The sequence below is a fragment of the Gracilinanus agilis genome, chromosome 1 (genome assembly GCF_016433145.1).
Source record: "Gracilinanus agilis isolate LMUSP501 chromosome 1, AgileGrace, whole genome shotgun sequence".
Classification (NCBI taxonomy): domain Eukaryota; kingdom Metazoa; phylum Chordata; class Mammalia; order Didelphimorphia; family Didelphidae; genus Gracilinanus; species Gracilinanus agilis.
The window spans coordinates 753,852,059-753,878,801 of record NC_058130.1 but is presented as its reverse complement, the minus strand read 5'-3'; the positions used below and the strand labels follow the sequence as shown (position 1 = coordinate 753,878,801).

At 43.0% G+C, this 26,743-nt stretch overlaps 1 protein-coding gene across 1 annotated transcript; it reads left to right on the top strand.

Annotated features, from left to right (window-relative positions):
• Positions 1-2,396: 2,396 nt before the first annotated feature.
• On the top strand, positions 2,397-26,707 carry PSMD9 (proteasome 26S subunit, non-ATPase 9). The gene is made up of 6 exons (XM_044658768.1): positions 2,397-2,658; positions 12,302-12,404; positions 12,993-13,210; positions 14,538-14,639; positions 23,227-23,315; positions 25,307-26,707. Exons 1-6 carry the CDS (start codon positions 2,509-2,511, stop codon positions 25,332-25,334), a joined length of 690 nt encoding a protein of 229 aa, XP_044514703.1. The 5' UTR covers positions 2,397-2,508; the 3' UTR covers positions 25,335-26,707.
• The last annotated feature ends 36 nt before the right edge of the window (positions 26,708-26,743 follow it).

The following is a 26,743-nucleotide window of genomic DNA, read 5'->3' as shown; positions in this document are numbered from 1 at the left end:
ATGGTTGGTATAATTATACTGATTGGAGGTCCTAAGTGTTTCTTTTTTTTTTTTTAATTTAATTTTAAATTTTAGTTCTATATTCTTTTCCTCCCTCTCCCCTTCCTATTGAGAAAGCAAGAAAAATAGGGGCAGTTAGGTAGTGTAAAAGGGAATTCTTTGTTCTCTTTGAGTTTACACTTGCAAAGGGAATCCTTTCTTCTCTTTGCCTAGTTGGAGCTAACACTTTAGTTAACACTAATTTAATAATGTCACCAGATTGTGAAGACAGGATTAACTCTCCTTCGTCCACCTTTTGATTGAATCAACACAAGTCTGAATTAGGTGGAGGAGCTCATAAACCACTTAGTGAATTCACACCCTCAGAAACTCAATCAGCCAGGAATCTGTGAACCCTTTGGATGAGTATTTACCCCTCCAGAAGGTGAAAACTGGTTCCCACAAACACTGCCCTCTGGGCAGTGCTAGATAATTTGGAAGACAAGAACTCACTATAAAAGGCCCTGAATTTCTGGGGCTAGAGAAGGAAGTCAACTCCAAGTAGGAAGTCAGCTTCAAGAAGATGGTCAGCTCAAGGAAGAAAATCAGCCTCAGGAATCACCTTCAGCTCAAGTCATTGTCTTGACTTTCTTCTTGGAGGGAACTTGGGTGAATGGATAGCTGGCTTTCCCTTCCTGTCTTCTGGAGAGAGTTTAATTCCAGTCGAAGGTCAACAAGTAGGAGAGTAATATTTAGTTAGATAGACTAATGTCTTTCCTACCCTTTTGTATTTCTCTACTTTCACTCTTTCCACCTCTTTTGTAAATAAAAGCTATTAAAGGTCGACTTTGAGCAGTAATACTTTGAATTAGTGACTACCATATTTATAATTTTCATATATTTTAGTTAACCATTAAAGTTTAATTCTTACAGTAGTACAGTGCCAGGTCTGGAGTTGGGAGGACCTGGGTTCAAACATGGCTTCAGAACCTTCCTATACTGTGTGTCCCTGGGAAAGTCACTTAACCACCTTGCTGCTCTTCTTTCTTACAAATGATACCATGAGAGAGAAACAGAAAGACAGAGAAAAAGAGACAGAGAAAGCAAGAAAAATGGTACTCATTATCTATGTTCAGTCATGCAAAATACCTTTCTACATTATCCATATTCTGGGGATGTGGCTGAAAAGGAAGAAAAATAAAGGGGAAAAGCCATGCTTCAACCTGGAGGTAGATAAGAGATTAAGTCTCCTTTGGAGTTGTAGCTCCTTCTATTGAACAGTTACTAAGTCTTTTGAAGTTATTTGTCTTTACAACATTGTATAAAATTGTTCTCTTGCTTCTTATCCAAGTTTCTCCAGGTTTCTCTTTTTATTCCCTTTATCATTTCTCACAGCAAGGAAATTACATTTTCAAGGAGTTCACATTCTACAGGGTTTTTCTCTTTGTTAAATGAGTGGAGATTGAATTTGATGATCTCTAAAGTCTCTTCAGGGTCCAAATTTATGACTCATCAATTTGAAAAATTGGAGTTTTAAAATATTCTTGGACCATCGATCCCACTGCTGGTACATGTCCAATTAAAGATAAAAAGAAAAGTTCCATATATAGTAAAATGATCATAGCAAAACTTTCTGTGGTAGTAGAGATCCAGAGACATGGCCATCAATTGGAGGACTGGATAAACGAATTGGGGTCCATTAATGTAATGGGACACTACTTTCCCAAAAGACAAAAATATTAACAAATTAGGAGCCTTTGAAGACTAAAGAGAGACAGTGAAGTAAGTTGAAATATGAAAATAATAAAGATGGGGGTTCTTGAGTTTAAGTGGAAAAATAAAAAAAAATAGCTGAAAATGGGCCCTATACTATTAAAATAGCTAACACTGGGGGCAGTTAGATGGCTCAGTGGATAGAAAGTCAGACCTAGAGATTAGAGGTTCTGAGTTCAAATTTGTTCCCAGATGCTCTCCCTCCCTAAGCTGTGATCCCGGGCAAGTCACATAACCTCCATTACCTAGCCCTTACTTCTTGTGCCTTGGAACCAATACGGAGGATTGATTCTAAGGCAGAAGGCTAAACTTGCCCCCCTAAGAAATAAGAAAATCCATCTCCCTACCTTTTCTGTGGAGGTGGTGCTCTATGGAAGTGGGTTATTGCATACCTCGCCGAACTTTGTCAGGTTCGCTAGAAAAGTAGGGGTGGAAGGAAAATCTATAAATGTAAAGCAATACATGACAGTAAGAAGTTTTTTAAATGCTTAGCACATAGCAACACTCAAAGACACTTGGTCCCCAGCTGCCTTCTAGCTGGGGGCGGGGCTCCATGGCTCCGCCCCCGAACATAGCCACGCCTCAACTCAACGTAGTCTCCGGAGCGCTCCCTGCTCCGCCCCCGTCTCTTTCATTCCCTTCCATCCATTCTCCACCCATCCCTCCCCCTTCCTGTTCCTGAATCTCGCGCAGAGGAATTTTGACCCGCGGGAGGAGCCGTAGTTGTCGTTCTTGCCGGGAGCGGGTGACTTGGAGATGTCGCAGAGGAAAGAGTCTGGAGACAAGAGGGGCCAGCCATCGAGTCCTCGGCAGGCCCCGGTCACCATCAGCGACGTGCAGGAGCTGGTGAGGCGGAAGGATGAGATCGAGGCGCAGATCAAGGCCTACTATGAAGTGCTGGAGGACGTGAGTGCGGAGGAGCTGGGCCCAGGGGGCGGGGGCGGGGTGCCGGGAGCTGGGAGGACAGCCGGCTGCGCGGGGGACCGAACTCCCTGCGTTGGGCCTCTAGGCCTCCTCTGTGAAATGAACAGTCTCCCTCCCGCTCCTGACCTACCCTTTTCTAAGCCTTTCCCAGCCCTGCCATTCCATGTTTCAAGGCCCCTCCCAGCGCTGACGTTCCATATTCTAAGTCCCCTCCCAGTCCTGTCATTCCCTGTTATAAACCCCATCCCAGGCCTGCCATTACCTATTCCAAGGTCCCTCCCAGCTCTGACATTCCATGGTCTAAGGCCCTCCCCTACCAAAATATTCTTTTTCTTTCTTTCTTTTTTTAAAAATAAACCCTTACTTTCCGTCTTGGAATCAATACTGTGTATTGGCTCCTAGATGGAAGAGTGGTAAGGGTGGGCAATGGGGGGGTCAAGTGACTTGCCCAGGGTCACACATCTGGGAAGTGTCTGAGGCCGGATTTGAACCCAGGACCTCCCGTCTCTAGGCCTGGCTCTCAATTCACTGAGCTACCCAGCTGCCCCCCCCCCCCAAATATTCTTAAAAAATAGATCAGACATGACATTCCCTACCCAAAATTAACACATAAACTCAGCCTAGAAGACTTTAAAGCCCTCTACAGGTGGCTTCCACCTACTTTTTTTTAGTCATATTGTATATTACTTCCCATCATGTCAGCATGACATATTCTCTTACATTTTGTCCCTTCACACCAGTGAGATTTCCTCAGACCTGGAATATACTGTTTCTTTATGACTGCCTTGTCACATTCCTAGCTTCTTTCAAAATCCAACTCAGTTTCCTCCTTTTGCAAAAGGCATTTGTGGTCTTTTCCTCTCAAAATCCCCTGGTATTGCTCTTGTATTTACAAATTTATTTCCATGTTATATCCCCTACTAGAGTATTAGCTCTACCTTAGCAGGGATCATTTTCCTTTTGTATTCCCTTCATTTAGCATTTGCCTTGTACCTAATTGGTGCCAAATACATATTTGTTGAAATTAACTGAATTCCATGTTCTAAGGCCCTTCTCCAACTCTGACTTTTGTATCATCCTATACTCTGCGTGTCTCTTCAGAGATGGTTAACCACACATCAAGCCTCCCCACTCCCTTTGCTGGAGCCTATAATGATAGATTCACTGATTGTGAGGACCATAAAGTTTTTTTTTTTGGTTTGTTTGTTTAACTCTTATATTCTGTTTTAGTGTCAGTTCTAAGATAGAGGAGCAGCAAGGGCTAGGCAATGGGGGTTAAGTGACTTGCATAGGATCACATAACTAGAAAATATCTGAGCCCATATTTGAACCCAGGTCCTCCTGACTCCAGCCCTAGTGTTCTATCTACTGAGCCATAAAGCCACCTCCAAAAGCACTGGAACTAAGAGGAGTTGGGGAAGCTTTCCTTCCTTCCTTCCTTCCTTCCTTCCTTCCTTCCTTCCTTTCTATCACACATTGGGAGAGACTCTGAGGGTTAGGACTTAATCCCTGCTCTTATGGGTTCAGGGGTAGTTTCATTACAATTCAGCCACTTTATTGGATGAGGTTTCCATTTTTATATCACTTCAAAGTTTATAGAAACATTTTCTTCACAATTCTGTTTGACAGATACTATTGGTGCTGTTATCCTTATATTACAGATGGGACGCTACATCTTAAGAGAGGTTCAGGTCACCACTTTGGCCAGTGATCACAGGGGCTCCTTTTAGTACTGACATTCTGTGAAATCCTCTCACTAAAATCCTGTGCACCTGCCCGCTCTTATTATTTTTAGGCTCTCTCTTGCCACAGACCAGGTGTCCTTCAGAAAGGCAATGGGGGGGGGGGGGGGGGGGAAGGGAGCGGTATGGTATTGTGGGAAATGAAAAGTCCAGGACTTGGAGACGGGACAGCAGCTTTCTAATTTTGTCTCCAGTACTTAGTATCTGTGTTATCCTCTGTAAGTCCATTTCCTTTCTCAGATATAGGTAGCCCTCTACAGGTTGCTCCCACCTGCCTTTTTAGTCATATTACTTCCCATCATGCCAGTCAGATTTGATTGGAACCTTACATTTTGCCCCTTTACACAAGTGAGGTTTCCCCAGACCTGGAACATGATGATTCCTTATCTCTTCCTTGTCAAATTCGGAGCTCATAAGTACATGAAGATTTTGGGAAGAAATGTGCTTACGGTTTTTATAGTGCTGTCAGCACACGAGTGAGGGTTTAAATGGCACTGTGCAGTTTACATGGGAAAAGAGGCTTCCAACTCCCCTGCTGGTCCTTTGTTGTTGCTGCCACAGCTTCCAGAGTAGTTGGGTTGTTCCCAGTTATACTTCCGATCTCCCTGTACTTTCCCTCTCTTTTCCCAGCCTATTATCTGGCAAATGATACTTCCAGCAAGAAAACAGTGGATTTGGGTATGGGAAATCCTGGCCCTGCTGCTTTTGAGCTCTTCAGCCTTAGACAAATCCTAGACCTCCCTGGGCCTGGGTTTCCTCATCTGTAAAATGAAAGGTTGGACAAAATGAGATCTAGGGGTCCTTATAGCCCTTAATTCCAGTCGTTCCTGTGATCCTATGATTTGCAGTTTACTTCATAGGCCTGTCATAGGGAAAGTGCTTTGTAAACCATAATAATTATGGAAATGTGTGTAATTTTATTACTACTATATTGTGTTGCTCAGCCTTCTGGGTGACTCTTCCAAGAATACTCTTTGATACTATGGAAATGCCTCAAGAGGTGCTGAGATGGGGCAGCTGGGTAGCTCAGTGGATTGAGAGCCAGGCCTAGAGACGGGAGGTCCTGGGTTCAAATCCGGCCTCAGACACTTCCCAGCTGTGTGACCCTGGACAAGTCACTTGACCCCCCATTGCCCACCCTTACCACTCTTCCACCTAGGGGCCAATACACAGAAGTTAAGAGTTTAAAAATGTAAAAAAAAAAAACAAAAACAACGAGAGGTGCTGAGACCAAGTGTGGGTAAATTACTGAGAGTAGAAGGGCAAGTTTCCTGTCAAAGCTGTCCACAAGTAGGATGGGCAGTCTGGGGTGGGGAATAGCTTCTCTTTGTAACTGCTCAAGTAGAGGACTTGTGTAGGATGTGACAAAGGTAGGGCAGTCTTTGCCTGTTCAGGTAGAGTCTAGGCTAAGGTGCTCTCTGCTTCTTTGCTCTTCTGAGATCCTGTGGTTCTGGATGTGATGGGTTCTATCCCAAGTGTAATGGAGAATACCAGGGAAGGTGCCTTAAATATTAAAATGTGGGTCTTAGAAGGGTGTGAGGGTGACAAGAATGACAGATGATGGGACCAAACAAGGTAGGGAGACTGGGTTTAACTACTAGGAGGTAACTTTAACAGAAAATGGCAGTTAGGCCCCAACAGTCACTCAGCCCACCTAGGCAAAGGCCTATGGAACCAGCAGGCAAAAGGCAAAGGTTTATAACAGTTTAATTGAGGGAAACAATAATAAAGGATGGGAATAAGGGATTCTACTCTTACAAGCTAAGGGCAAACCACAGGGTCAAGGGAGGGACTTATCTACACTAATCTAAGACCTAAATCAGGCAAGGCCCAGAGAATAACGGTACTGGAATGGGAATCCTCACAGTAGAGTCCAGAGATGAGTCCAGAGATGTTTTCAGGATGCCAGGAACCAACTCCTCCAGAACTGATGGTCCAAAGTAGCCCAGTAGGGAAAGGAAGTCTGCAAGCTGTCCACCAGATCGCAGATCACTCCCTACGCAGTGCTGTCATGCAGGATAGATGTCCTCTGCTTCCAACCTTTGCCACACTCCAGGATCCCAGGGAATCAGGGTGCAACTCCACTAGCTCTGATGTCTCCCAGGGAATCAGTTACTGCTTGTCCCAACCACCATGGAGTCCTTCTCAGAGAGTGCAAGCCACTTCCTGCTTTCCCATTCCATGTGGAATTCTCCAGCCCTTCCTGTTAGGTCTAATATTAATACTAAGCTAATAACTAAATAATAATCTTCCTCACAACACAAGTCTTTTCTCCTCCCTAACCCTGACTTCCCTTGGTGATCTCATTGGCGCCCATAGAATTACTCTGTGCTCAATTCTCAAATCTTTCTTGTCCCAGTCTCTCTGCTAACCTTCAATCCCACGCCTCTAGCTGCCTTTCAGACCTCTCCAGTAGACATCTTAAATGTGCCAAACAGAACTCCTTCTCTTTTCCCTTGGACTCTCCCCACCTCCTACCTTCCCTGTTACTGCATTTGGCATTACGATCCTCTTCCAAGAAGTCATTCTGGACTCCTTACTCTCTCTCACTCCCCACATCCAGTCTCCTGCCAATTCCATCCCATCTTTCTTTTCTTTTTCTTTTTAAAAAAACCCTTACCTTCCATCTTAGAATCATTCTTTTTTTTTTTTTTTAAGACCCTTACCTTCCGTCTTAGAGTCAATACTGCGTATTGGCTCCTAGGTGGAAGAGTGATAAGGGTAGGCAATGGGGGTCAAGTGACTTGCCCAGGGTCACACAGCTGGGAAGTGTCTGAGGCTGGATTTGAACCTAGGACCTCCCATCTCTAGGCCTGACTCTCAATCCACTGAACTACCCAGCTTCCCCCCTTAGAATCATTCTTATGGGCTAGGCAATTAGGGTTAAGTGACTTGCCCAGGGATAGCTAGGTTGATCAGCGGATAGAGAACCAGGCCTGGAGACAAGAGGTCCTGGATTCAAATCTGGCCTCAGACATTTTCTAGCTGTGTGACCCTGAGTAAGTCACTTAACACCCCCCCCCCCATTCTGCTTTAGAACCAATACTTAAGTATTGGATTCTAAGACAGAAGGTAAGGTATTTTTTTTTTTATTTGTTTGTTTGTTTTTTATGACTTGCCTAGAGTCACACAGTCAGATCTGAATCTGAAGACTTCCTGTCTCTAGGCCTGGCACTCCATCCACTGTTCTTCCCAACCCCTAACCTCACCTTTCTATCCTACTTATCATATACTCTTCCATCCAGTGACACTGGCCTCCTAGTTGTATCACAGACAAGCCATTCCATCTCTCTACTTCCGGCAGTCTCTCTGACTATCCCTCATGTCTGGAATGTTCTCCTTCCTCCTCTCCAGCTATCTTCCTTGACTTCTTTTAAGTCCCAACTGAAATTCTCTTTTATATCTTCATTCTAGTGCTTTCTCTGTTAATTATTTCTTTTTATCTTGTATATCAGTGATTCCCAAAGTGGGCGCCACTGCCCCCTGGTGGATGCTGCAGCGATCCAGGGGAGCGGTGATGGCCACAGGTGCATTTATCTTTCCTATTAATTGCTATTGAAATTTTAAAAAATTAATTTCCAGGGGTGCTAAGTAATCTTTTTTTTCTGGAAAGGGGGTGGTAGGCCAAAAAAGTTTGGGAACCACTGCTGTATATAGTTTGCTTTGTTTATATTTGCTTGTATGTTGTTCACCTGCCCATTAGATTGTGCCAGTGTCACATGAGTTCCTTGAGAGCAGAGACTGTCTTAGAAACCATTAGGTACAATCATCGATAAAGATAAGAAAGTCAAGGCCTGGGGAAATTAAGTGACTTAGTTTGTGTAACGACCTGAGATAGAATCTGAAGAAGCCTTCTTGGTTCCCAAGTCAAGTGCTCTACCCATTATGCCATCTTGCCTTTTACGACCTGGGAGCAGTTCCCTTCTTGTCCGAGATCAATCCTGGTTTCCCATGAATCACTGGAAGGGGTGATGGGTATAGTGGATAGAGAGTTGGCTTTGGGGTCAAAAAAACAAACAAACAAAAGAGAGACAGTTCCTACCCCTCCTACATACTGGCTTCATGAGCTCAGAGAAATCCTTTAAGCTTTCAGTTCTGGCAGTATGTAGCTCCCTCAGAGAAGATGTAAAGAAGGTGCAGAGCCACATCACTGGGGAGTTCCCTGTATCAGTGGAAGCAACAGTCCAGACCTATCTCTAACCCAAAGACTAACATATCCCGCCTGTGCATTGCTGTGAGGATGAAGAGACAGTGGATGTGAAGAGCTTTGTAAATGTTGTGGCGTGGCGTGTATGGGAACTGCTATCGTGATCCACGTAGCCTTCTGAAAGATGCTTTCCCTGATTTCCACTGTGACTGAAAGTGCCACTGGGACCAAGACCCAGCTTGTACTCCTATCAGAAAGGTTGCTTCTCACTACTAGGCCAAGAACACAGAGCATCCCTTGGGAATGCATTGATTTGCTCTTTGTAGGATAGAGTATTTTATTTTTAAATTGATCACCCATGTGCTTTAGCGAGACAAGGAAATTGCTGCTGCCTTTGTGCCCTTGAGAAGTTTATAACACTAGGCAGGAAATTAATGATTAGTAATTAACCTGGAAGTTAGTAAGCCTATTTGGAAAAGGATAAAACCGTGCACTGCCTAGGAGAGTTGAGAGGCATTAGGGGAAATCAGAGACATTGCATCCAATCTGGGAGGCTTCTAGAAGTCTGGGAAAGCTGTGTTTGAAACACAGTTTTGAAAAGGGTGAAGCAAAAATAAAATGAACCTAAGAATCAGGCCTCCTCATTGTGGATATGCTGGACAGCACATTTTTATTTTCTGTGTTCTTGTAGATGTATACAAAGGAGGTTTTTTTTTTTTTTTTTTTAAACCCTTGTACTTCGGTATATTGTCTCATAGGTGGCAGATTGGTAAGGGTGGGCAATGGGGGTCAAGTGACTTGCCCAGAGTCACACAGCTGGGAAGTGGCTGAGGCCGGGTTTGAACCTAGGACCTTCTGTCTCTAGGCCTGACTCTCACTCCACTGAGCTACCCAGCTGCCCCACAAAGGAGGGTTTTAAAAAGTTTTCAGGACACTTTTTTTTTCAGAAGGGTAAAATTTCAATGGCTTTCTTCTCTTTGGGGGTTTCACTCCTATCTATCCAATTAACCGATTGGACCTAGGAAGGGAGAGTGTCCCAGACATATGATTCACTGCATTCACTCAGTTCAGCAATTTAATTCAGCAAACATTTATTATGCTCCTGCTTTTGGCACCGGAGATACAAAGATAAAAACCAGAAGGGGACCATCCTTGAGAAGCTTGCTTTCTACTAGCCATAGGGGTAGGGGAAACAATATGTAAGGAGAAGATTTAAATTAATTCTTTATCATTTTTATTGATCTTATTTACAAGTATTTGATTTTATCCTGTAATTGATTTTGTCCTGTAACTGCCTAAATCATGGTTTCAACTTATTTCAGATGGTTAAGTTTAGAAATCTACTTCTCCTGTTAATCACTGTTCTATTTTTCCCTCAAGGAATTCTGCTAACCTTGGGGGATGTGACTTGGCCTAGGGAAGTGAGGCCCCGTATTTTTACACCACCAATCTGTCCTTCAGGAATGTCTGGTTTGTTCCCTAAAGAAATCTGGGCCATTATCTTTGGCCTTGCAGGTGGACTCAAATAATAAACTTTTTTTAGTCAAAGGATGGAAAGAAGGGGTTGTTACTAGCTCCTGATTTCCAACTTTCAACCAATCATATTGTTCCCCACACCCCAGCTGTGTAACCAGTCATGTTGTCCTCAACCCCATGATGTTACTTATATTGTTCTATATTTCCAAAAACCTTTAAAAGGGGAGCCTATCCTTTTGCTTGGCAGTCTTGGGCTGGAAACTGAGGCAGCTCTGACTCATTTCATTCTCAGGTTTCATTCCCTGTGAATAAGATATTAACTTCCTTGGAGAAGCATGCCTCAGTTTACCTTTTTTGTTAAATTTCACTCAAAACAATACATAGATAAGTAATTTGAGGAGGAAGGACAGCACTTACAACCTGGGTGGGGAGAGGGTCAGAGAGAGCCGAGTTCATACTCGAAGGGAATCAAGGATTCTGAGTGTAGAGGTAAGGCAGGAGTGCATTCCAGCCATGAGGGATACTCGGTGGGAATACCCAAAGGAGAGATGTGGCATGTTTATGGAATATAGGGGACAATCGATAGTCTAGCTTGGCTTGAATGTAGTTTGTAAGGAGTAGTAATGTGAAATAAGGCTGGAAAAGTAGTTGTAAGCTAAAACAGAGAGGGTCTTGAACCCCAGACTGAATTTATATTTCTTCCAAGGCAATAGGAGACCAGGAGATCTTTTGAACAAAGAAGTGGCATGCCCAGATTTGTTCAAAAGGAAAACTTAGAAGGGAGAGGAAGACCATTAAAGATGGCAGTGTAGGAGGAAGCAGCATAGCCTAGCTCTTTTCCACAGTTAGTCCAACAATGATCAAGGAAGAACACCATGGAGATGTGGACTGGTTGTCAGAAATCCAGGAGGGGAAAACCACTAGTCATTTGCCAGTTCTGGTGACCATAGAGAGGGGGCCAGAGGCCTTATGAGTTTGGAGAGGTGCCTCAGAGCACCCAAAGGCAGGGCCTGAAGCTATGTGCCTTGCAAAGAGCAGGAAGGAATGAGAACAGACCGGGGTGATTAGGGACCCTACAAGACACAGATCACAGACCCATGGTGATGAGGGACCCTACAAGGACTGAACCTGAGGCTATGCATGGTATAAGGAGAATGTACAGAACTGAGTAGGATTTGTGTGGCTTTGATTCTATCCAGATTGTGGATTCATCACACAAGCCTGGGCTGGTCCTACAACTGTTTCACCTGGCTAGGAGGATAACTTTATACCAAGGACAGGTCTCCAGTTCTCTTGTTCTGAACTGGCAGAGCCTTCCGGCTAGCTCATTGGAGCTGGACCAGCAGTAGTTCACTGGAGCTTCCACCAGGGGCAAGTCTTCAAGGGAAAGGTTGGGATTTGGCAAGGCTTAGACCAGGAAGGCATCAATCAGATTTTGCTCTAGATCAGACAACTTACAGAATATTGAATGCCTGCATATCTTTGCCTCCAACTGCTCCTGAGATCCTTCAAGAACACAGCACTCAGTACCTGAAAAAGCAGTAGCAGGATCCCAGAACATACAGATCAGGACCAAAAAAAGCCCTGAACAAAGACCAAACAAGTGTCTGGGGTTCCCGGTTCTCATTGCTTCCTTAAGGTCCCAGCTAAAATCCCTCCTACAAGAAGCTTTCCTGAACTCCTTTAATGTGCTTCCCTTCTGTTGGTTGTATCATGCTGTCTCCCCCCATGGGAGATATGGAGTGTCAGGTTTGAGGAGCTACGAGGAGGATTGTAGCATTCAGAAAGGGTGGTAAAGTGTAAAAAGCCAGAAAGATCTGGGAGTCATTCAGAAAGAGACTGCATGTCAAATGTGTACTCGACTGTTCCTGAGGTCCTGGCCTAGATGGTCATAAGGCCATAAATCTAGAGCTGCAAGGGTTCTTACAGGCCACCTAGCCCAACCTTCTCATTTTACAGATGAGGAAACTGAAGTACCAGGAAGTTAAATTCCTAGATCCAAAACACACAGGTTACACATGGCAGAGTCTAGATTTGAACTCAGATCCAGCACTCTGAGCACAAGATTCTTTCCTGGGAGTAGGCTGTCTACTTTCCTGAGGTCTTCCTTTGGGTTCAGACTCTGTCATAACATGAACTACACTTTCCCATGTAAGTACCTATTTTTCCCCCTCATAGGTATAAAATAAAATGCTTTGGGAAAAGAGAACATGATGAGTTTATATTAATGACCACTATTAACTTCATTTCTTCTCCCCAGCAAAAAGGAGTTGGGATGAATGAACCTCTGGTTGACATCGAGGGATATCCTCGTGCAGACGTTGATGTATATCAAGTTCGTACAGCAAGGCACAACATCATCTGTGAGTATACGTGAACATAACTTGCTGAATATGTAGCTTAGGAAACAAAATGAATAGAAGTCGAAGTCTTGAGTCCTTAGTTCTAGTGTCCAGTGACTATCTTTTGGCCTCCACTAAACATTCTGGTAAAATGGTAGTGACAGATGAATCTCTGGGTTGACAACAGTGGAAGTCAACTTAGAGTTGAAGATCTGGGTTTAAATCCCACTTATGCCATTAACTACCTTTTTGTATAAATAACTTAAGTTCTTTGGGCCTCAGTTTTCTCATCTGTAAAAAATGAAGAGGTTGGATTCAACCCTTGAAGTCCTATCTAGATCTAAATCCATGATCTTATAATTTTGCTGTAAGAATTCCACAGACAAAAGCCATTGTGGCTAACTTCACGTTGACTGGTACGACTAAAACACAAGTCCTAGTCAGAATTGTGCCTTGTGGTTTTTGGCGGGGACATTTGGAGATAGTTCCCAGTTGAAGGCAATTGTGTAGAAGGAAGAACTTGACTAAGAATGTGGGATTAAAGAAGTACATTGGCCTTGGTTTGGGGACATGGCGTGCTTCCTTCTCTATTAGGAATTTCTCTTTTAGGTCTGCAGAATGACCACAAAGCTCTGATGAAGCAGGTAGAGGAAGCCTTGCACCAACTCCATGCCAGGGGGAAAGAGAAGCAAGCAAAAGACGCAGCTGAGGCCCAGAATGAGGCTATGAACCAGGGCCAGGGTTCAAGCTGGGGACCAGGTCAGAGCTTGCCTCAGCCTTTTGCAAAAGTGAACAGCATCAGCCCTGGCTCTCCTGCCAGCAATTCGGTAAGTCAGCAGCTGCTACAGGACCTGGTGTGCAGAGGTCCAAGTATTAAGAGAACAGCTCACTGAGAAGGAAGAAGGGGCAAGGCTCAGCTGATGGGCAGCACCTTGGTGCTTCTGGCCTGGCCCTCCTGCTGCCCATAGGCCATGGGGACTCTAGGCCAATCCCTGGTCTTCTCAATGCTTTGGTTTTTCTCGCTGAGATGGATTGAGAGCACAGATCATTTATGGTTGTTCTTGAAATGAGTTTCTCTATGACACCTCCTATAGCCTGGCTAAGTAGTAGAGGCAGGAAATAAAAGCACGGGCTATTGAGGCAGAGCAGCCTGCATTCCTCTGAGAGCCAGTGGTTGTTTCTGCCCCAGAACCCACATGTAGGCCCCAGTAAGAGCCATACTTTTCATTTCAGAATGTTCTTTTTGGCACATAACCCTCAAAGATTACTCCAAAGTGTCACAAGTAGTTGAAACTTGTTGGTAATATCCAGCAGGAGGAAGTGGTTTCCACCTTCCAGGTTTATCTTTAGAATCATTCCTGGTAGGAAAAATCATCTCTTTCCTTTGCAGGCCTTGCTGCTAAATGCCACTCTGGATTCTTAAAAGGCTTTTAAAAAGTGTCCCTATCACTTCCTGGTGATTCTTCTTCCCCACCTCCAGTGCTGCTCTGGCTCCTGTGGGAGAGAGTCCTGGGATTGGAATCAGATTCGAATCCTTGCTATGCCACCCACTCCTGCCTTGGGGAGCCTACAGAGATCATTCTTCTTTGGGGTCCAGTGTCCTTTGTCAGATGAGGACACTTGTAAGAAATAAAATTAATATAGAATGATAAAATTAAAAATATCATGATTTCAAAGGGTTTATTGAAAGCCATTTAGAAAAATGAAGCCACGTACCTGTTGAGTTATTTTAAAGGGACCCGCCATTTACCTGTTCCTTCCGTCCTCCTGCTCCACAATCACAAAAAAGGACGTACAAATCCAGTCCTCAGTCTTTATATTCCTGTTTACATTATTATACTTCTTGCCCACCTGATTACACAAGAGGAATCATGGGAAATGTAGCTCAAGGAGCCCTAAATGTCCACAGGAAGTTTAGATCAGGGACCTCAAAATTAGTTCAAGGACTCCCAAATTTCCAATATCACACACTGGACCAGAGAACCTTGAAGGTCCCTCCCTTCTTCCCCTAAATCTGTGATCTTACAATTGCTCCTAATAATGAAGCACTGCTAATCAAGAGATTCCCACCTTGCCTGTCAATGGATGTTGAGAGGCTTTAGACAGTGGACATCTCATGAAAATCTCTCATGCACATTTGTCTCCTCTTTCTAGGGTCTCCAAGTGGATGATGAGATTGTGGAGTTCGGCTCAGTCAATACCCACAATTTCCAGAATCTGCAGAACATCGGAACAGTGGTCCAGCACAGTGAAGGGGTGAGTTGGGGCCATGTCTGAGATTGGCCTTTTATTTTACTCAGAAAAAATCCTTCCTCCACAAGCTCTGTCTGGGCACTCAAGCTTCAGTGGAGAGACCCTGTAAGAGGGAAATTTAGGTATTTTATAGATATGTATTTAAAGCGTGGCCTCCAGGAATCAACAATTCAGGTTGATTCCATAATTAAATCAGACCTAAGTCAGCATCGGGTTAAGGCACTTTATTTACAATCAGGAAGGTAAAGGTATAGGAATAATGAGAAAGGGAGAGGCTAGTCCAGGCCTCCGAAGGCCTGGACTAGAGAGAAGGTTAAAAGGCTAAATAAATGTAGCTGCAAGCCTCAAGGCCTAGCAACCAGATAGGCTAGTGCCTGCTTAAGGCAGAGTTTGGAAGCGGCCTAGGTAGGCCAAGGAAGTCAGCCTAACTTACCCACGTGACCATTCAGAGTAGAAGCTGCCTGAGGTCTCCTCCGAGACCTGTCAGCACCATGTTCAGAGCGGGAACTGCCTCCACAGGAAGTAACCAACATACTTAAAGAGATAGTGTCTTTCGCCACTTCCCGTGGGTCCACCTCTAATTCAAGTGGACAAATGGCAGTCTCTACACTGATTTGGATTGCCCAAAGGGCAGTCCCTTGTTCTTGATTTGTTACTTATTGTCATGTGTGGGTAACTTGTCTCCCCTCCCACTAAGGAAGGTAGAGGAATTACATCATTTCTATGCCTAGGTTAAGTAAGAGTTTAGCTATGAATGCCTAGAGCTAATTCTATTTACACAATCCCCCCGATGATCATTTTGGGTGCCTAGTCACCCCAAGTGATCATTTTACACAAACATCTTATACCCACAAAGGTCTTCTAACTACAATAGTTAGAGATAAGAGGGGAAATGGAAAAGAGAGAAAGCAAAACCAATGTTTTGCTAAGCGCATTGACAAGAAACCAATTGGGGGCAGTCCCCTATTGGCATAACATGTACAATTAAAGTAGCTGTTCAAAAACCCATCAGTCCAAGAGTCCTTTTCTCCAATCTTTATAGCTGTTGGGGTGGTTAATAAAATTTCAAACGGGCCATCCCATGAAGGCTGGGTTGCCCCAGTGCGCTGGAAGTTGAAGGCCATTTTAGGTGTGTCTCAGTACATAATTTTCCAATCATAGTTTTAAGTTCTCTGTTCATCCGTTCAACTTGGCCTGAGCTCTGGAGATGGTATGGTACATGGAATTTGGGAGTTATCCCCAGACATGAATATATTTCAGATAAAACTGAATCAGTAAAGTGACTCCCCCTGTCCGAGTCAATACGTGCAGGCAGACCAAAACGAGGAATGATTTCTTTTAAAAGCATCTTGGAGCGGGCAGCTGGGTAGCTCAGTGGAATGAGAGTCAGGCCTAGAGACGGGGGGGTCCTAGGTTCAAATTTGACCTCAGCCACTTCTCAGCTGTGTGACTCTGGGCAAGTCACTTGACCCCCATTGCCTACCCTTACCACTCTTCTGCCTTGGAGCCAATACACAGTATTGACTCCAAGACGGAAGGTAAGGGTTTTAAAAAAAAAAAAAAAAAAGCACCTTGGCAACAAAGGCCAATTTGGCTCGGGCAGTAGGAAATGCTTCTGGCCACCTGGTCAGTTGATCCACTATGACCAAACAGAATTTATATTGTCCGGCCTTTGGCATTGTTATGAAATCAATTTGTAGGTGCTCAAAAGGTGTGTAAGCCAATGGACGCCCACCAAAAGCCTTGCCACGGAAAGCGTGTTGGTTATATGCTTGGCAGGTAGGGCAAGCTGCACACACTTTAGAGGCTATAGTGGTTATGCCAGGAGCTATCCATACTCTCTTAACAGAGTCCATGATGCCCTGGGTACCAAAATGACCATTTTTATGAATAGATTGGCAAATTTGGCGATAAAAGTGTCTAGGGAGCAGGGGTTTTTCTTCAGAGGACACCCATACTCCATTTATCTGTTTAGCTTTAAATTTCTGCTTCCATTTTATTACTTCCTTCTCATCATAGGAAAGTGATAAATTTAAGTCATCAGTGGTTGTTAATGTTAAAATCAATTCAGGCCCTTCTATAGCTGCTAGCTTTGCAGCAGTATCTGCCCAGTCATTTCTCTTAGAGACAGGGTCAGTGCCACCTGTATGGGCAGAGCAGTGAACTACAGCTAGGGCTTTGAGTAGCTGGAGAGCAGAAAGAACTTCATTAATAATTTTTGCATTTGCTATAGATTTTCCAGCTGAGGTTAAAAATCCTCTCTGGAGCCATAACATACCCACTGCATGACATATTCCAAGTGCATATCGAGAATCCGTGTAAATTGTTGCCTTTTTATCTTTGGCAATTATACATGCATGTTTTAGAGCTATGAGTTCTGTGGCTTGAGCACTTAAATTTGAGGGCAGTGAAGCTGACCATACAGTGTTAAATTCTGTGACTACAGCAGCTCCATTGTAGCGTATGCCATCCCTCATAAAGGAAGAACCATCAGTAAATAAAACTAGATCAGGATTCTCTAAAGGAGTGTTCAGGAGATTGTCTCGAGGCTTTTCAGCCATGGACACTGGTGTTTCACAATTATGTAAAGGTTCTTCTGAAACTGGTAAATCAGGAAGCAAGGTGGCTGGATTAAGAGTTGTACAACGTTTTAAAGTAATATTTTTATTATTTAGCAAGGTTATTTCATATCTTGTAATTCTCTGATCAGAAAATGCCTGTGTTCTATGTCTTAGCAATAATGCTTCCACTTCATGTGGGCACATAATTGTTAATGGGCATCCCAATGCTAGATCAACAGTTTTTGTCACTAATAGAGCTGTGGCAGCTACACCTCTAAGACATGGCGGTGCACCTGCAGCTATAGGGTCTAGCTGAGCTGAATAATAAGCAATTGGACGCTGATATGGTCCCAAAGTTTGGGTTAAAACACCTGAAGCTACTCCTCTATACTCATGTACATATAAAGTAAATGGCTTGTTATAATCTGGGATGCCTAGAGCAGGAGCAGACAGAATAGCTTGTTTTAAATTTGATAGAGCTAACTTGTGCTCTGGCTCTAATTTAAGTGGTTCAGGGACCGAATGTAAGGGGTTTAGTAATTTCCCCATAGCAAGGGATCCATTGTCTGCAGAAACCTGTTGCTCCTAAGATTGCTCTTAAGTGTTTTTTAGTGGTAGGATTGCTCAATTTTTGAATATTTTCAATGCGCTTAGGGGATATATATCGTGAACCAGCTGTCAAGATGAACCCCAAATATTCTACTTTGGGGAGACACCACTGAACTTTGCTATCTTCTTGGCATGTTTCAGCATCTGGTGAAGCCAGGAGCAAGTCATCTACATATTTAATCAATTTACTATTTTTAAATTATATTATATTATTATATATTATATATTATATATTATATATTAATTATATTATCTGTATCTTGGCTCAAAATCTGTGCAAAGATAGATGAGCTCTCAGAATAACCCTGTGGGAGATGTCCCCAGGACCACTGAGAATTATTCCAGGTAAAGGCAAATATATGTCTGGAATTCTCATGAATAGGAATTGAGAAAAAAGCTGAGCACAGGTCCATGACCGTAAAGTAAGTGGCTGTACTGGGAATAGAAGAAATAATTGTGTTTGGGTTTGAAACCACTTGGTGTCTCTTTATAACATGATTGTTTATAGCTCTTAAATCTTGAACAAATCGATATTGGGGTTTTCCATCTGGGCCTAATTTCGGCTTCTTAACAGGTAGAATAGGTGTATTATATTCTGACTTGCATGGGATTATTATTCCTTGCTCAATTAGTGAATTTATCACTGGGGTTATTCCCTCAATGGCTTCTTTTGATAAGGGGTACTGAGGAATGGAGGGAGCTGGCCCTCCTCTTGTTTTAATCTGAACAGGAACAGCTGATTTAAGTAGGCCTACATCAGTAGAAGATGTGGCCCAAAGAGACTCCGGGATATCATCTGGGATTTTAAAAGTGGGAGGCTCCTTTACTTCCTGCTCTTCTGAAAGAAGTACAGGGAGTAAGTTTAAAGAGTCCTCCGACAATTCCAGTGATATAGAACCATCTGGATTGCAAATTATTGTGGCTTTAAGTTTACATAATAGATCCCTTCCCAGGCATTAAAAGAAAGGAGTGTTCAATTGATAAAGGTCCGAGACTTACCATACGAGGAGAAAGTTTTGGGACCTTTTGAGGTGTTCCTGATACTCCTACTACGTTTAGAGAGCCAATAGAATTACAGTTTACATCTGGCTTGCTCACCAGTACTGATCTTGAAGCCCCGGTGTCCAGCAAACAATCATAATATGAATTTCCTACTTTTAGGGTTACATGAGGTTCCTTACTATTTAGGGGGGAATGTATGGGGATAATAGGCATTAGAACATCAGGGTCTGGAAAGTCAAAGGTTTCCCTTTCTGATTCCAAAGCCTTCCCTCCCCCCATGCACCTCCATAAAGATGCTTGGGCTCCATGGGCCCCCCCCAGAGGGGCATTAGCACCCTGATTAGTTTGGGGGCAAGCTCCACTTAAGATATACTGTTGTGGGGTCATTTGGTATGAGTTATCATCCCAAGGTTTATTTCTAGCATTTCTATCATGCCTAAAATTGCTATTCCTGGAATCATCATTATTATTATTATTGCTATTCCTGTTTCTGTTGTTATTCCTATAGTTATTTGTTGGCTGGGTATTATTTCTGGAAAACCTTAAGAAATTCCTACAAGTCATCATTGTATGGCCCTTTTTTGCACAGAAAAGAACAGATAGCGTGCTGATTGTTAGATTCTTGGAGAGAGGCTACAATCTCTCCTTTATTTTTTAGTTTTTCTTTTAGCATTTTGTTTTCTGCTTTTAAAGTATCTATTGAGTCAGTATCATCCTCATGATCTTGTGCTTGGCCTCTAAAAACATAGGATGCCACCTTCCTTAATTCTCCAAGGTTCATATTTTCCCAGTTTGGGCAATTAGTTTTAAAATAGTCTCTGACTACTTTGCAGGAATTTTCTACAAATTGTCTACTTATATGTTTAATATCCCGTTCCATGGTTAAATCAAGGCTCAAATATATTTCTGCAACCTCAATCAGTCTGTCCATAAAATGGGAGGGAGTTTCATTCGGTACGCTGTTTAGTTTTCTCCAATTTTGCCCAAGTGTCTTGTCTGTCAGCAGAAGCTTTTATAGCTATTAATAATGCCACCCTGCCATCATGCAATTTTTTAAATATCTACTGGAGAGTTATAATTCCATTTCAGATTTTTGAGGGGCCAGTTAGATGTGTCTTTACCTTTATTACGATTGGCCCGAGTAATGATCCTCTCTTTTTCACCATGTGTCAGAAGTTCATCTAAAACATTTTCAACATCCTCCCAGCTAGGGTCATAAGTTTGGGATATATTGTCTAATTTTCTTAAAACTAAAAATGGTTCTTTCTCAAAAGTGGGCATATTCTTTTTAAATCCAGCTAAATCGTCTGGGCAGAAGGGAGTAAAATGTCTTACAGACACCAAGTCTCCTTCAGTATTAAAAGTGGGTACTTCTCCTAAAGGAAATAGCGCTGCACTATCTTGAGTCCCTGTCTCTGTCTGAGTAGCAGCAGATAGGGTGGGGGCTGCAGCAGCAGCTGGGACTGTGTGGGAGGGGCTGAGGGGTGAGTTGGCCGGGTTGGGGGCGGGGGCGGGACTGGCTTAGGATGGGGTGGTACGGGTTGAGGAGGGGGCGGTAGGGATTGGGGAGGGGGTGGCAGTATCAATATCAATGGGTTGAGTGGAGGGTGTGTCAAGAGCACTTTCAAGGGACTCCTCAAATGAGGAAGTATGGAGGAATAATTCTCTCTTTTGTTGGAATTTCCTTCTCAACTGTTTCCTCTTTTTTAAATACTTAGCACTGCTTTTTATATAAGCCAGCAGTTGCTCTTGGCCCTCCTCCATATGCTCTATTTTTCTCTCTAACTTGCTCGTCTTCCTTGTTGAGAAGTAAAGATAAATCACTACCCCTACAAGCATTGCCATCATACTTAAATACAGTGTGAGAAATGTCCCTTGGAATGTATTCTGTGGGGTTACTGACTGGCTAAGAAAAGTTGTTTCCATAGTGTTCACTAACGAGTTAATAGGCTGAAACCACATTTTGTTCCAGATAAACTGATAAATCTGCTTATAACTTACTCTTGTCACTAGTGGGTAAGGCCTTCCTTTTACTAAGGGTTGGGCTAAAGTTGTATTGTTTTAGGTTTAAGACTTCCTTTTGTTCCTGCCTGAGGCAGTTGGGAGTGTCTTTCAAAGGCTTAGTTTGGTTCTGGGAGGCTCTTTTCAGTTGTAAAAGTCTGTAAGATTTCTTTTCTTAATTTTAATGTGCCTTCTACTCTGGGGGGAAAAAAGGCGTTTTAAATTCTAGCTGGCCCCACCAGGCTTTTGCTTTTTCTAAAGAGTTTAAAACTAGAAATACAGTTTTGAAATTATAGAGAACTGAGCTAAAGCCTATTTGTAGCCTAAAAAATTACTCTCCCTAAAAAAATCTACTAATATGCTAAGTCTAGTGCCTCTTGCTTCTATTAGGCTGCTTTTAAACCTTATTCAGGTGTGCTCCTGGCCTGGCTAGGAGAACCAAGTAGTCCTTCCCAGGTGTGGCCAAGGCCAGCTAATAGGGTTATTTCGTTCCCTAAGGCAAGGGAACAGCCTCCTAGCTGAATTTTCAGGGCCCCATTTGATCTCACCAGTCTGACAGCTTTATATCGATCGCAGCTCCAAAGCGTGCTTTGAGAAGGCTGACTTAACGGATAGTTTTAAGGTAAAGAAGAATTCAAGAATATTTAGGAAGATTGAGGGATCTAGGACCGATGTGGATCGCCAAAATGTAAGAGGGAAATTTAGGTATTTTATAGATATGTATTTAAAGTGTGGCCTCCAGGAATCAACAATTCAGGTTGATTCCATAATTAAATCAAACCTAAGTCAGCACTTTATTTACAATCAGGAAGGTAAAGGTATAGGAATAAAGAGAAAGGGAGAGGCTAGTCCAGGCCTCTTCCCGTGGGTCCACCTCTTAATTCAAGTGGACAAATGGCAGTTTCTACATTGATTTGGACTGCCCAAAGGGCAGTCCCTTGTACTTGATTTGTTACTTATTGTCACGTATGGGTAACTCGTCTCCCCTCCCCACTAAGGAAGGTGAGGGTGACGTCATTTCTATGCCTAGGTTAAGTACAAGTTTAGCTATGAATGGCTAGAGCTAATTCTATTTACACAACCCTCAGGTTCTTTCCAGTGCTAGGGATGCTCAGCACGATGCTGATGGGAGGCCCTGCTTTAGCGTATTCCTAGCCCTTGGTACAACACCTCATACATAGCAAATGCTAAAAACTGGCTGCTGAATTGGATGGAAGTAAATCGAAGTAGGTGCTCCCCTTGGCCTTCAGAGATTTCTGAAGGTTTTATAGCCACTAGTGAGGATGTCTAACATCATAGTATAGTGATGAATGCCAGATTTGGAACTAGAGGACCTGGGTTCAAATCCCATTTACTGAACTGTGTGACTTTGGGCAAGTCATTTAACCTTGATGGGCCTCACTTTCCCCATATGATAAAGTGAAGACTTTGGACTGGATGACTTTCAGAGATACTTTCTCAAGCTCTAGATTTACAACTCCATGAACTCCTCTTTTTAAGAGTAAAAGGTTCTAGTGTAAGACAACAGTCAAATCTAGTAATTAGGAAGAAAAAAAGCCCTCACATTGGTTTGCAGAGAGCAATGTGAGTTTTCCTTCCATTCTCAATGAAAATCCCTTGTTATTCCAGCCCAAACTAAGGCCTTTTGGAGCAGGTCTTGCATCCCCCAACTTGGTTCTTGGTGGGGGTGTTGAAGATCTCAAGAACATTCTCAGATCTGCAGGCATTTGTTCAATATCCTTCTCCTCATCTCTCTCTCCTGATTGGTGCTAACAGGGAATTTAGAGTCCTGCAGGCTGAGAGTATTCTCTCAGAGGGAAAGGGAAGTAAAAGCTATCCTAATCTGCTCTTTAAAACTGTGAGGGAAGGAGCAGCTAGGTGCCTCAGTGGATTGAGAGCCGGAAGGTCCTAGGTTCAATTGCGGCCTTAGATACTTCTTAGCTGTGTGACCCTGGGCAAGTCACTCAACCCTCATTGCCTAGCCCTTACTGCTCTTCTACCTTGGAACCAATACATAGTACTGATTCTAAGAAGGATGGTAAGTGTGTAAAAAAAAAAAAAATCTGAGGGACGGATGGTCCAGAGTAGTGTTCCCAAACTTTTTTGGCTTACCACCCCCTTTCCAGAAAAAAATTTTACTTAGTGCGCCCTGGAAATTATGAAACTATTTATTGAACTCAGAATAGAATGTAATACAAAAAAAGTGTGGCCATCACCACTTCCCTGGATTGCTGTAGCACCCACCAGGGGGCGGTAGCACCCACTTTGGGAATCACTGGTCCAGAGCTTTGCCCCCAGCCCTGCCTGCTTGTCCTGACTCAAGGAGGCAGGTGTGGGGTTAGTAATACCATCACAGAACTTGATTTCAGAAAACATTTCTAGCTTGGCTTCCAAATTGACTTTTCTTTGTCTTTTAGCATCCTTTGAATGTGACTGTGCTCCGGAGAGGTGAGAGACTCCAGCTTAGACTTGTTCCAATGCGCTGGGCTGGGAAAGGATTGCTAGGGTAAGCTTGTGACATGGAAAAGTAGTGCTTTTTCCAAAGTTATTTTTCTAAAAACAAAAACACCTGTTGTTCTCTCTTGCTTTTGCACCATCTTCGTTTCCAAAAATCTCCCCTTTACCTTCCCTACTCATAAGCTACCTCATAACAAAAAAGAAAGTGGTTCAGCAAAACCAACATCTTGACTGAATCTGTAAGTCTGTACAGTGTTCCACACCAAAGTGTGACCATCCTTCCACTGATCCCCACCTCCCATCCTCCAAGGCAGTGAAGCGCAGGAAGGAGGTACATTTTCTCCCCTCTTCTGTGGGGCTAAGACTGGTCATTATGAGACAGTCTAGTTTCAGTTTATTCTTTAACATTGTGTAGTTATCATGTATGTTGTGGATATTTTTATTCATTAACTTTTTGTTTTTTATTGCCTGGATTTCCCACAGTATCCCTCCTCTTCCTCTTCAAAGAGCCATTATGATAATAAATATTTTTTAAAAGGGTTGCAGGTCATAAAAAGCAAGCAACACATCAAAAAAATCTGACCTTGTCTGCAGTGGTCCACGCCTGTGACCCTGACCTGTGCCAAGGAGCAAGGAGAGAGAGAAGTCAGTTTATTGGCCTTCTTTGGGGCCAACCTTGCTCTTTTTTGAAATCCAATTTTTATTGCTCTCTTTTGTTTTTACATTGCCTAGATTTTCCCCTGCATTCTTCTCCACTCCCAGAGAGCCAAAGAATTTTTTAAAAAGAAGAGCAATTAGCAAAACTGATGCACAAGTTAAAAAAGAAACCTGATATTGCATTCAGTGTTCCACATCCATGGACTCCCCCACCTACCTGCACAAGGGAGCCAGAGATGGTGTCATCATTTTCTCTCTTTGGGGCCATCGTTTCATGTATTGGTTCTTTATAAGTTCACAACTTTCAGTTTCAGTTGTATTGTGATTGTGTCTACCATTGACATTTTTTTTTTAATCCTCACCTTCTGTCTTGGAATCACTACTGTGTATTGGCTACAGAGGCAGAAGAGTTGTAAGGGTAGGCAATGGGGGTCAAGTAACTTGGCCAGGGTCACACAGCTGGGATGTGTCTGAGGCCAGTTTGAACCCAGGACCTCCCGTCTCTAGGCCTGGCTCTCCATCCATTGAGCTACCCAGCTGCCCTCTACCACTGACATTGTTGAAGTCACTGTGTTTTTAATATATGTTGTTTTCCTGGCTGTCTTGGAATTAATCTTTCTTACATTGCAGGGCTGTACTTCCATCACATTCAGGGGCTACAATTAGTTTAGCCCTTCCCAGGTGATGGGCAGCTGGAGAAGGAGCATATTCTTATGTTAGGCAATTTCGATTATTATTAAACTATGACAAGGTACTTTGCACACAGCAGCTGCTTATTGAATTTCATTAAACTCCTCCTTTAACTGCAAATTGCTCCAAGTAAAGGCCTTAAAGTCAATTTGACCCCAGTGTCAACCATAATACAAACTGCTAACATTTTTGTAGCCTATTAAGGATTACATACACGATCACATTTAAGGCTCACAATGGCTCTCTGAAGTAGGTCCTACTATAGATATTTTACAGAAGAAGAAACAAGTTTGTAAAATCTAAAAGACTTGTTCATGACCACATTGGTTAGTTGTTGTCCTTAGTAGTTGGAGAGGATCAAAATGGCATCACTATGTTGGGGTCAGTGTACCACAGGGCAGGCACAAATTGTCTGTTTGGACATTTGAGATGGACCATGACCTCCAGCCTAATAGACGTAAGAGCTGGGATTTCATTTCAGGTTTTCTGACAAGTCCAATGCCCTATTCATTGTGCTATACTGCCTCTCATTGTTCATTCTTTTACTAAACAAAAGGGTTGCTCTTTGAGTATATGCTTTAAAGTAAAGACACATAAAATGAACGAATTAAAATAAAAGAAGTAGGAGGTATCTTCTGGATGTTCTTGATGGTGGGCACAACATAAATGGAATCCCTTTTTTTTATGTTTCAGCTGCAATATTATTCCCTTGCAAAGATGACTGCCCTTCAGGACCAATGAAAAAGAGGACCCTCCCTTCCCATCGCCTGGACTGGGAGGTGGTTTGAATTTCCCCATCTTCAGCTCCCGTTTGGATGGGTGAACTCTCAGATGTTGGAGATGCTCCTCCAACAAGGGTTTTGACCAACACAGGCTTCCTGGATGAAAGTGTGGTTAAAACTTTGTATTTGCTTAGCATCTCTTGCAGTTTATGCCTTGGTCTTTAATGAAAATTATTTTTGCTTGTGGGTCAGTGGACAGGAGTTTAATTTGCCAGTATTTATACTCTTTTGGAAGTTGCTTTAATTTTTTAATTTTAATTTAAATTTTTAAAACTTTAGATAAGGGGATATGATTTGCAGGATACTGCTATGTTGTCCACATACGTATATATGTATATAGCATATAAATATTTGATCCATCTAAACCAAAGCGTATGAGGTTAGAATCTTCCCACAGAAACTCATAGACGAGAAGGTGCCAGTAGAGATGAACTGCTTGGGCATTTCTCAAGTTATAACTTGACCAACTTCATTGATTTCCAAGGTGTATCATCTTTTACTGGGTTGGCACTATTGAAGGCAGAGTATAATACTATCAAGCCAAAGGGGGGTGAAGTCTCTGGAGTATGAATGGCTGGGTTGGGATATGGTCAATCTTGAGTGTAAACATGGACCACTTCTGTGACTTTGGGGGAAGGTGCTCAATCATAATGGGACATGCCTGCCTTTTGTCTCCACAAGGGGGCAGCAGGGTCTTCTATTTCTGCAGTCTGGGTCAGAGAAACCCACATTTCCCCAGCCTCGGTTCTCTGTCTCTTCCATCACAGCCGGGCGTTCAAGTGGTAGGGTGGCAGTTGTGAACATGGACAGTGACATTAAGCGATGGACCTTTGCTGAGGGCCTGAGTTTTTTAAACAGGTACTCGAATAAATCTTAAGTGATTTGAAGTTACTGCCTATCACCCTTGTAGCTATTCTGCCTCTTTCCAGTGCACAACTGAGAGATGTTTCCTCATGGAAGAAAAGACAACTGAGTTGAGATTAGGCAGAGCCATTGTTTACCATCAGAATATCTGTCTATGCAGCCAAAATGTCATCCTTCATTGATGAAGTGAAGGCTCAGGTGGGCAGTGGGAGCCACTTAGTTCTCCTACTCAACTGGAAGTTTCCTGTTCAGCGTGTTTCCCCATATGGAAAAGTTGGACCCCCAACTGTGTTCCTTCCACAGCCAGTCTTCGATTGTAACTGCAGACATGCTGTGTTTACCAGTGTTTTGCTGTTTGAATTGCAAGCATTCTCACTACTCCAAGTGTTTTCAGATCCCCTTTGCCTACATCCCAGACAGTTTAATAAACCCAGCCTATGCCATCCTGGTTTTTGGAGTCAGCCCCTTTTGTTGTCAGAGAAGG

Bases quoted from the DNA above. Each gene is read 5' to 3' on its own strand.
- PSMD9 (XM_044658768.1), top strand. From the start codon at position 2,509: ATGTCGCAGAGGAAAGAGTCTGGAGACAAGAGGGGCCAGCCATCGAGT. The intron at 14,640-23,226 runs GTGAGTTGGGGC...TTTGTCTTTTAG, and splicing joins TGGTCCAGCACAGTGAAGGG to CATCCTTTGAATGTGACTGT. The intron at 23,316-25,306 runs GTAAGCTTGTGA...TTTATGTTTCAG, and splicing joins GCTGGGAAAGGATTGCTAGG to CTGCAATATTATTCCCTTGC.